Genomic DNA, 11,170 nt, shown 5'->3' with positions numbered 1-11,170 from the left:
AAAACTAACAGTAATTTTGCAGTTTACTCCTAAGACAGCTAAAACTATTTGGGGATGAGGAAAATCAATTATCAAGGCCTGGTGTTTCACAAGAAGTCTGAATGACACTCTAGGAGTACAATCCTTTCCTTTCTACTCCTTTCCTTCTTACAGCCTTGAAAAACTTTAGGATCTGCTGGTGCCTGTGAAATCACATCAGTGTCACTGATGCACATTACAGGGAAAAAAAAAGTATTTAAACAACATTTCCTCCCATTGTTTAAACAACATATAAAGCTCTAACCCAAGCATGGAATAATGTCTTGGTGAAGAAGTGGAGATACTGTTTATTCAGATAGTCACCCCGGCTTCTTTCAAAAGCAAGACCTTGCATAAACTGCTGCAACATCAAGAAGAAAAAAAGAAATGCGCCTCTCACCTCCATCTGCCCATCGATGCTTTTATTCACCATCACACCACCTCTTACCTTTGCTCCTCCCGTTCGCTTTCCTCTGCCTCCAGCTCTTTCACCTCTTGCTGATAACGCTTTGTATCTCATTGTTATTTCTCACTCACTTTCCTCAGTAACCACTTTGCTACTTTTTTTTTTTTTCTACATTTCCTTGATGGGATCTTGGTAAGGTTCTGGAAGCCAGGAGGTTCAGCGACCTTAAAGGGTTCTCGTGCAGTCCAGCCTCTTCAACTCATTGCTCCAACTCTAAGATCCAGTTTGAAGTCTCAGAACAGCCCCTTCAATACCAAACCCACTGCCAGCATCTCCCATTTCAACCTTGTGTAACCTAGAAACAAGTTTCTCCTTGTCTGAAGTGGCAATTCTACGCTTTTTAACCACATCGGGGCTAACAGCGTAACAGCAATTTCCTCCACCTAGTCTGCTAACAGCAGAGAGCTACCGACTGCTTCCTACAGCACGGAAACCAATCGCAAAGCTGCCCCATGACAGTAAGGAGCAACAAACAGCTGTTAGCAGCTGGATACCAGCAGGTCGTACCTGCACAGGTTACAGATAAACCAACCCCAGGACAGAGAGAAAAGTGAACTGTTGGGAAAAACGGGAGGGAGAACACACAGGTCGCATCGATGAAACTCTTCAGTCCATTCCAGAAGTCTTACGACATCCAGTACAGCCTGCCAGTGCCCCTCCCTTTGAAATGTCACGGTTTGTAATAGCTCTAAAGGTTAGTCAGGCTGGATCCACCCACCAAGCTGCAAGGGTAAAACTTGCACAAGGTCTACACTTTCTGTTTCTGTAGTAAAGAATCTAGACTAAGAGCAGCTCTCCACAGTAATGTGGGAGTAAAGCATCATAACTAAACATCACTTATTCATTGCTGCTGTCTATGTAACAAATAACTTATGTTTGTAAGACATTTATAGTTCTTCCCTTCTGACAGTTTCTAAATGAGAATTATTTTCTAACTCAAAACCCATTTATTTAAGCTGTTTAAATCCAAACCACTGTTCAAATCTGGTTTTTTTCCAATTGGGAATTCACTTTCAATAAGGCCTAGAAATCCTGACAGATGCTGCAGAGTATAAACCCAAACTTCACTCCATCTTTTCAGCAGTTTGACATGAGCAAGGAAAAAACAAACCGCTATTTCTCGTTTCTTCAGACCTTTCTAAGGGCTTTCTTGTACCTTAGGAGGCTGGATGGGCTTTCTCTTGGCTGTAGTGTAAGAACATTCGCAGCCTGTTTTAAGTTAGCGCATTGTGACTTCAGAATTAGGAACAACACCGAGTGTCACTTCTTGACTCCGATTAAAACCTAAAGCAAGCAACCAAAAGCCTGACAGTGGCTCTGTGCTCTTATCTCACGCACTATTTTCCTCTTCTCAGTTTTAATTAGGTTAATTAAGAATAGGATATCCTGCTGTTGAGATCATGCCCGTAGTCGTGTATGCGCTGCTACAAACATACCACTTGAGTTGGTATCGGTAATGCCACCATGATACCTTTATTCCACTCTCCAATCAAACAGATCCTCATCCTTCACGACACACTATTCAGTTTGCAATCAAATATGCACATAATCATCCCACTGAGTTACCGCAATAGTTTTTATATAAAAAAAAAAAACCCTAATGTACATGTTTTCCCGAGTACAGCTGTTTTTCTTAAAAAGTACTGTATGTATCAAACATTTCAGGTTTATCCCATCGCTGTCTACTGTCTTTGAAGAGCTGTCAAACGTCTTCAACTTTCATGAACTTCCCTATAGCCTCCAGAAAAAGCTTTTAGCTTTCTAAACCTACAAGAAGAGGCTCAGTATTTTGTGGCATGAAGGCAACACGCCATGACCAGGTAATCCTTGTGTTTACAGCATTCTTCCAGGCATGATATAAACTCCAAATCCCAAGTGATAATTCATACCCTGCACAAACCTCAACACAAGGTACATTAACGTTATTCAGGTGAACAGACAGACTTCGGAAAAGCCTGTCAACATTCGTATTTTCAACAGCTCTTGAAAGAGGTAATGGTGCAGATTAAGTACAAGCTTTTTGCCTCAGTATAATACACATTTGAAATCAAAATAAACCATGGAAGACCAATATCTTTACATTTTGTTCTTCAGAAAAAGAAGAATCTTAAAAGAAAGCATTTAGTAGTCCACTCGTGCTTAAAATATTCAACGCATGAGAAAGCCAAGAGAAAAAAAATACACATTTTTGTACACCGTGATCAAAAAGAAAACGTTATAAATTTTCAGAGATTGCACTGTATTTAAAACACTCTAGAAACTGCTCCACTTCTACGTATGGCTACTGAGGCTGCCTGACACAGTTCCTTTTGCACTTTAATTGCCAACCTGCGGCGGCCCTTCAGGGATGAGTGATGTGAAGAAGGTTGTGATAAAGGACCAAGCAGAAGCCATGAAGCCAGGCTGCTGCTCTGAATTGGCATCTTCACCTCCATCTTCATCAATCCCATCATCCATAAGCCGTTCCTTTAAAAACAGAAATTGAAACAATTCAGCAGCTATTTCAGAGCCCTGATACAAGGTAACCAACAGTATCCTCCCACATTAACTTCCTTCTCTCAGAACCACCAGGAAGAAAGCCTGGGACTGAAGGAGAGAATCAGCAATGCTCAGACTGGAAAAATAAAGAATATAAGCAGCAGGCACCACACGGAGGTCAATGCTGCAAGCTTTCCGGTCAGCCAGCTGCGTTTCACAGACGTGGACTTGCTGTCCAGGTGTTACAGCACACTCTACAGTAAGACACAGGAGTCTCACAACACGCCCGCTCTTACTCACCAGCTCTTCAAGATCATGATTATTTGCATGTTGCCCGTCACGGTTCACTTCCACGTTATTGGCTGCCTGTTGCTGGCCTCCCTCTTGCCTAAAGGGGAACCATCCAGCTTGGTGTCTAGGTAAGAAAACAGAACGGCTGAAAACCTCTCTTTTAAAAAAAGGAACAGAAAGATTCTTCTGCTACAGCTGAACACTGCAGTGAATTCTTCAAGTACTTCCAAGTCAATGAAGCTACATGTCGCTCCCTGCACATCTGACTTCTAGATCGAATGGCTACTCTCTGATTTCTGGGTTAAGAAGAATCTTGCTCAGAGCTGTTAAATTTTCAGAAGCGCTGTTCACAGCCTTCTGTTCTAGAAGGTAAATAATTTACCTTCATTAGATTATTAAATATGTAGGTTATTTTTTGAGGGTCTCCTCTCCATTTTTAAGTACTGAAATTATATTAATTTTCAAAGGCAGTCTTAATTTTCATAGTTTGAAGTTGATTTTCTGTGAGGAAAAAAATTTTAACTTCAGCTAAGGCTGAAGTTATTTAATTTGCCATTGTAAATTTTCTGTTGTAAATTAAATGTCTCTCCTGTGTTTTCAAATGCCTGTATTCTGCTTTCGCCTATCATAGCTGCATGAGAAATAGTACAGCCCTTTTGAGGACCCAGACCACAATGCAAGGAAACTGTTGGTGAATGACATCAGTCCGAAATATCAAGAGCCACCGCTGTTTCCCACTTCTACTGACATCACTGAGGTTATTTTCAAATAGTGATGACAACAGTACTGGTGTTTCTTAGTAAGACAGAGTGAGCAGTTAGGCAGTGTGGCAGGTGCAAGCGGTATCCAACTTACTGTAAAAGTGTTTTGAGAATTACTTCTGTTCTCTATTTGTCTGCAGTATTTTTTTCCCCACCACAATGTAAAGGAGCAGTGCCTAAACTTTTGCCCTTGGCTAATTTCTCAGTTTAAATGCAAACTCCACAGGTCAGACCTGCAGCTGTACTCCACTGTTGTACTCACAAATAAACCAGCAGCATGGCTCCCATTACCATGACAAATCGACTGAAGGAAGAATAGAAGTATACAATGCTCAGAAGAATCGCTGCTCTGGAGAAGGTGTACATCCAGTCCAGCCAGTCCCGGTTGAAGTCCTCCTCGTTCATTACCGGGCCGCCCTGCGCATTCATCTGAACATTTGGGTTCACGGGTCTGTTCTCCTGGACGGCTACGTTTGGCGCTGCTGCAGGCTCATGTGCAGGAGCTTGTTCCGAGTTTACAGCCTGGGCAACTGCCGATCTCGCTGGCTCAGCGCTGGAAGTCACTTGGGCTGAAACAGCAGCTTGGCTACAAATTTAAACATAAAAGAACATTAAAAAGTTTCTTCAGACTGCATCAAAATTCATAAGCCTACTCATCATCTTTTCTACACTAATAAAAACAGTTTCAGGTGTAACGTGTCAAAACAAACCACATTTCCCCTTAAATCTTTACTTACGAATTTAATGGCAATCTAAACCTGGCTTTCCCAAATTGCTTAGCAAAGCTCAGTGTAAAACAGCACAGCCAGACGACAACCACAGATGTTCTGATCCTGCAGACAATGTTTAAGTTTTCAATACCTTTCTTCCGTTAGTGTAACTCAGTACCTAAGACAACGTAGACTTACTATTGCATGTAGTACTGGCGTGCGTACATCTGCTGCCACCAGATCATCTGTAAGGGACTGAATGCAGGATACATAGGGAACCCAGCAGGAACACCTTGGCCTGGAAACTGGTTGCCTATATTGCTAGAAAAAGATTTAAAGAAAAACATTCCATTCTAAATCGACACATTTATAAAAAGCACCAATATTAAAAAACAATTAAAGTAACATTTTTCCTCTCCTTTGCCCCTATACCGAAACAACATGTAGTGAAATCGTCCAACCCATTCCAAGAAAGCACTATTATTTCAAACAAAAAATAAGCAAAGTCATTTCTATAGAAAGAGGATTTATGTTTTTGTACTTTGATGTCTGTCACTATCTGCATCTCCAAGACAAAACCATGTTGAAAATTTTTCAAAATTGTGTATAACTACAAAATTTTTTCCATGTGATTCCTTTTAAGATCAGAGGCCACCCTTAAAGGTGCTGCAGGAGCTGTAAAATAAAACCGACTACAGCTTTCTTTTAGAAGCAACACTGAAACACCGCTGTGATCAAAGACACGAAGAAGCGAGCATGAGAAAAGGCAATACAACTCATCTTTCAGATACAATGAAGCACTGTAACTCTCCCACCCCCCTCAATATTTTCAGCGTAAGTGGTTTTCCTCCCTACGGGATTTTAACTCCGGTTCACATGCAAGAGAGCGGAAGTTCCTGTACATAAGTTTTACTTTGGATTTTGTCTGCTTTTAAACTACTTAACCTGTCTTACCTCCTAGAGCATATAGCATGTTTTGGCAAGATTTCCAAATCTTTCCCCAAAGACTGTGATGTAGGGACAATATTTTCAGCGTAAGTGGTTTTCCTCCCTACGGGATTTTAACTCCGGTTCACATGCAAGAGAGCGGAAGTTCCTGTACATAAGTTTTACTTTGGATTTTGTCTGCTTTTAAACTACTTAACCTGTCTTACCTCCTAGAGCATATAGCATGTTTTGGCAAGATTTCCAAATCTTTCCCCAAAGACTGTGATGTAGGGAACTGCAGTAAACCAGGACATCTTTCAGGACAGCATGAGAGTATAAAGCATGAAGAAAAGTTTATTCAGACTGCAGGTAGCAAAGGCTCTTTCCCCAAAGACTGTGATGTAGTGAACTGCAGTAAACCAGGACATCTTTCAGGACAGCATGAGAGTATAAAGCATGAAGAAAAGTTTATTCAGACTGCAGGTAGCAAAGGCTGAGACTGCTGTAACTGTACTGCAGACTACACCTGCTCCCTAAGTAAGGCACTCCTGCAAACATATCACTGAGAGATTGCATTAGTCTACCAGGCATTCAGGTATACAAGACACGCCCAGAAAGATGGGAGGAAGACATTCAAATCTTTTTTCCATGTTACACAGAAGTATTTCGCTGTAATGCTGGACAAGAACCTGCCACACAACTCCGTGACCTCTGTTACGACTGTTACATCTTTAGTCGTAACCTGTTCTGACAACAGTTTGGCGGGGGGGAAGAAAAAAGAAAATGCTACTTTATCTCAGTTTGTACGCGGTATTAGGAATCATAGGTAATACTCCTAGTTTCTTTCAAAAACTACAAGGGCAAATGGGCAGCCCTGCTGATGCTACTTATTTATGCCTAATGAAGAGCAAAGCTCTCAAGCTGCTGTTGAAAAAACATTGATCATGCTTTTACCTTCATGCCTGCGAGCTTTCGGAATGTGTTTTTCTCTCCCCTCAACTGGCAAATGGTTTGAGAAATAAGACTCCCCCAAAATTCATAAAACACTGACCATCACAAAACATTTGACCCTCAAAACGCCAAGATGATTCAAATACTGCACGGCTGTTGTTACGTACTAACGTTGTGACAAACCACTGAGCAACGTCTCCATTTCAAGCAGGTCAAATATCACAGGGGAAGCCACCAGGCAGGACCACTCGCTGTTCAACCTCACCTATGTCTCCAGCTCTGTCACCGATAAGCAGTGTTACCCACGTTGCCTGAGTGAGTTCTGCAGGAATTCACAGATTTCCTTGTCGGTTACAGATTTCAGAGTTGTTGTTCTTTAAAACTCCTAAGTCGAGCTCAACAGAAGGCTTCGGGCTAATAGCACTCCCTCATGGATAAGTCTTTTCAAAATATTACAGGATTTGAGCCTCTACTTTCTTCCAAACTCTTTCAAAAGTTGCTTTCTTGATGTGTTTTCTTAGCCGTAGATTAAGACACCAGTCGACCAAGACAAACCACAAAAGATTTCACTTACGCCATGATCTTTCCTTTCGCATTCAAATATTTTAGTAGGGTTTTTTCCTTCTCCCCTCCCCACTCCCCCCCCGCTTCCCCCAGCTTTTCTAGGAGATGTGACTCTGAGAGGCAAGACCTGACTCCATTAATGAGAAAAAAGTCATTAATATTCAAGAACTGGCTTCTGCCTTAGAAGGCCAACTAACACCACAGTATTTTGTCTGTTCCTCAGAAATCATAATCAGACAGCTGTTGTCAATTCTACAGCTATTAGAGCTGCCAGGGTGTTACATTAGCTTATGAAATTCAGGAAGAACTCTAAACACACTGAAACGCATTTCAGTGAGAAGAACCTCTCCAAAGGGAGAGGATCATATCAAAGCAAGCTGGCTCGCGGTTAGAAGAAAGGAAAGAGGCAGGCCGCAGAGAATTTTTTAAAAAATGGCAGCAACAGCAAAAGAGCAGAGAAGCAAACTGGATAGGCCAGGCACTGCAAGATTGGAGAACAAAGCAGAGCAGACAGCAAAAAAAAACAGGTCAGTCAGAAAATAGTTTAAGGTTCAAATGGTAGAGGTAGCTTCAGAGTATTCTGCAAAGAAAGAGGCATGCTACTCCCAAAATGGCTCAGAACAACTTTTTTGGTCTGTGGAAGACACCTAAAACAAGCTAACCAGGATTCAGTCTGAGGGTAAGGTCAGATTAGTGTCATCATGAAGATACCCCTCACCACTACTGGGAAAGTAAGACTTTACAGACTTAAAAGGTCAATCTCTGTCATCTGCATGACTGACAACAAATGACTGCATTAGACCTTGACCCACCAAGACATTCCATTCAGTGGTCATCTGACCTGAGCCTGCGACAGCAACTTCCAGTGATCTGTCAATATCCTCTACTATCTTAATTCCTACTTTAAAAAAGCAAAACTACAGCCGGCCAAGGCTACTGACAAAGCAACGTATTTATGTGCTAGAATATTCTGCGTGCTGTCAGCACGTTATTTTGCCGTTCGCTTTCAAACATCGCTCTGTACACAATACAACATCATTTCACTGGATGGGCTGCCCACACTTGACAAATAACTCACTGCCTTGACATTTCCTGCCTGTTTACTGCTTCCAAGTACTCTCCAATCTGAAACACAAGCTGCTTCAGGACTGAGCCCATCTGTTCTGTCAGTACCTGCGTAGCGCAGCGGGGCCCTGATGCACAACAAAGCCCATAGGGGCAGACGATGCTGCGCTTGCCCTTCACAACAAAACACTGACTTGGTAGATACATGAACTACTTGCACAGTCCCACCTGAAGTCTAGATATTTAGAAAACAGCATTTACAAAAGCTCAAAAGCAACAGAAAGTTTTAAACTGATTTATTTGTAATATTCTAACAATCAGATTAGCTGTTTCCCCAAAGGATATTCAACTATCCTTTCAACTGAAGCTTTGCACCAGGAGCTGAAAACTTATCGAAAGCTTCATTTAATCACCTAACATTCACATTACTTATTCGTACAAATTATTTTACTAATTAAACTGTTGCAAAATGCTCAAGAAAACTGACCCTCACACAATTTCAAACATTTGGAGAACCTTCCCAACAACAGAGCCTATAGTTCATTGTGCAGCTGGGATAAAAGTATTTGATTATGAAACAGTCAGAAAAATCCACACAGCAACACAAACTTCAGCTACAAATCATCACTGTTCCTAACAAGCCTCAGTCTATGTATGAACTACATTAACGCTAGATTTCATTGCCCTAAGTGATGCTTGGGAGAGCAGCTAAAAGCCAGAAGGCGTTTCTTACTGCTGAAATACAAGTAGCAGTGCCCTGAAGCGAAAACAGATGCATCTGAGAAGACTAGTGAAAGCAGTAAAAAGGGCTTTTCAAGAGGACTGCAGCAGGCACTGGCACAGTCTATGTGGAGTTGAGCCCGCAAAGATCCACCACAAGCTCTGACAGCGTTCCATTAAATTACTTCTATAAAAGCGTCCTAAAATTACGTAGGGTTCGTGTATTTTGGCACTTTTGCTCAGATCATGAGTGCACTTCTGAAGCACATCTCCAGTCACTTCCTCTTACTCCACTTTTGTCTGCCCCACAGAATGCTCTTGGATCACTACCTGGATTCCTTTCGGATAACACTCAACCAGAAGATGTGATGTAGGTGTGCTCCTAACACACCTTAACCACAGACCAAAAACAAATTTGGCACCTATTGCAGGTGACCAAATAGAGACAGTCCAAGTAAGACTGAAAACCCTGAAATATGTGCAGTGTTGATGTCAGGTTCTCTACAGATCCCTGCCCCTCAATCCACACTCCTTGCTAACAAAGACACAATATTTTTATTTATGTGTAAGTTACTCTTGCTTTCAAACACAGGAAAGTCTTCCAACCTGATGCTGCTGGCAGCTCACTCAGAGTATTTTACGTGAAAAGATAATTGGAAAAACATTCAAACTTCCTACAGATCAGTAATTGACACGCTGCACAAGAAATTGCTTCCAGAATTAATTTAAGCGACACCCAACAGCAGTCTGACAGTCAGCCTAGTGTGGCTATGACACACAGGCAAGTGTAACCACATCTGTGGAGTTGCACGTGGTCAGAATAACGCTAAATGTTCCTCCCACTGCAAGGGCTGTTTCTTCCCAGCAAACATTTCAGATAAAAAAATAAAGAGGACTCATTTCTACAGTTGAATCCAATATGAAGAAGTGAAGTGACCTCTCTTACGTATCAAAAACTAAGAACCCTCAGATCCTGATAAGAATTTAGTGTTGATGGTTACAACAGAGGACTAGAAAAAGCAACCAGAAGCAGTAATTTTATCAGTTACTATAAATATTACAGCTCAAAGTTGGGGACAGAAAGCATGAAGAAAAATAAAACACCACCTGAAGGGGAGCACAAAAACACTCACTCTTTGATTGACTCCTGCCTAAAAACATTAATGTTCATATGAAAAATGTTTCCAATGTGACTTAGCTTCAAGATGAACCAGCCGAATCATTTTGCAGACTGAAAGAAACATAACTGAAATCAAACATTTGAAGTACTTTAAAGAATCACAGAGCTGAGGATTGCTTCCACCTCACTTACCCTTGCATTAAATAAGGGAACTGGTGGCTTGGTACAGGGTTGCTTTGTGCTTGTGGAAGGTTACGGTGCCTCACTCCATCTGTGCTAGTGTTCAAAGACGTAGATGAAGCTTCTTGGTTTGTGGGTGAGGCAGCAGTTGATCCAGAACAGTCTAAATTCTTAAAAATAAAGAAAATCGAGGTTGGGGATCTTCTTGCCACGGTTCCAAGACTTACTGGTGTATTTAAAAACAAAAAAAATATTTGCTTTAATGTTTTCTCTCAAGTTTTATTGAGAATATTAGCACCAGGCAAGTTTTCCGGGGTTTACTGGTTCTGGCAAGCCTTTACAGAAATTCAGAATTGCACTTTGGTGCACATATTAAAAAAGTTTTCAGAAAGACTCACCACTTGATAGGACCCAGAGACAACCACAAGCCGCTGGGAATCAAAGTTTCAGAAAGCTGAACCAAACTCATGCTTAATTAAAAGAATATTTAGCAACAACACAAATTCTAGTGGCTATTGTTAACAAAAGTAGCTACAACCTCAGGATATGACTTTATATTGATAGATAACAGTGCCTGGAGTGGCTTAAAATACCATTCCTGTATCCTCGTCTTCGGTTTCTCCTTCTACTCATCCTGCTCTTCACTGTGCCAGCTGCCCAGTCCAAACTGCTGGGGAGGGCAGGAGTGGGGGAAGTAGCTAGGAACTACTTAGGCTCCCAGAAACACACCTAAAACTAGTGTGTCAGGCCTCTGATGCCTTCCAGGTCCAAAACTTAACCCTGGAAGCAGAACAACAGCTGCCCTCCTAGATTATTTGTCATCGTAACAAGACTGCTGCAACTGGCAACAGAGACACTCTGTTTTACTACGCCCCCGAATCCCGTTGCTAAGAATTACTATAGTGTTTACTCAGCAGGA

General features: G+C 41.5%; 1 protein-coding gene across 2 annotated transcripts in view; it reads right to left on the bottom strand.

Annotated features, from left to right (window-relative positions):
- Window positions 1–2,426: 2,426 nt before the first annotated feature.
- The window catches only part of HERPUD2 (HERPUD family member 2), an 18,488-nt gene continuing 9,744 nt past the window's right edge, over window positions 2,427–11,170 (bottom strand). The window contains exons 4-8 of one of the 2 annotated variants that reach the window (XM_010136939.1): window positions 10,264–10,421; window positions 4,923–5,045; window positions 4,277–4,600; window positions 3,263–3,377; window positions 2,427–2,950 (exon numbers count right to left, since the gene is read on the bottom strand). In XM_010136939.1, coding sequence (XP_010135241.1) covers window positions 2,801–2,950; window positions 3,263–3,377; window positions 4,277–4,600; window positions 4,923–5,045; window positions 10,264–10,421 — 870 coding nt within the window. In that variant the 3' untranslated portion in view covers window positions 2,427–2,800. The remainder of the gene's footprint in view (window positions 2,951–3,262; window positions 3,378–4,276; window positions 4,601–4,922; window positions 5,046–10,263; window positions 10,422–11,170) is intronic. The other variant, XM_010136940.1, reaches the window with a different exon arrangement.

The sequence above is a fragment of the Buceros rhinoceros genome, unplaced genomic scaffold, assembly GCF_000710305.1.
Source record: "Buceros rhinoceros silvestris isolate BGI_N320 unplaced genomic scaffold, ASM71030v1 scaffold31635, whole genome shotgun sequence".
In the NCBI taxonomy this organism is placed as follows: domain Eukaryota; kingdom Metazoa; phylum Chordata; class Aves; order Bucerotiformes; family Bucerotidae; genus Buceros; species Buceros rhinoceros.
Note: the sequence above shows the minus strand (reverse complement) of the source record. Positions and strands in the feature narration are given on the sequence as shown.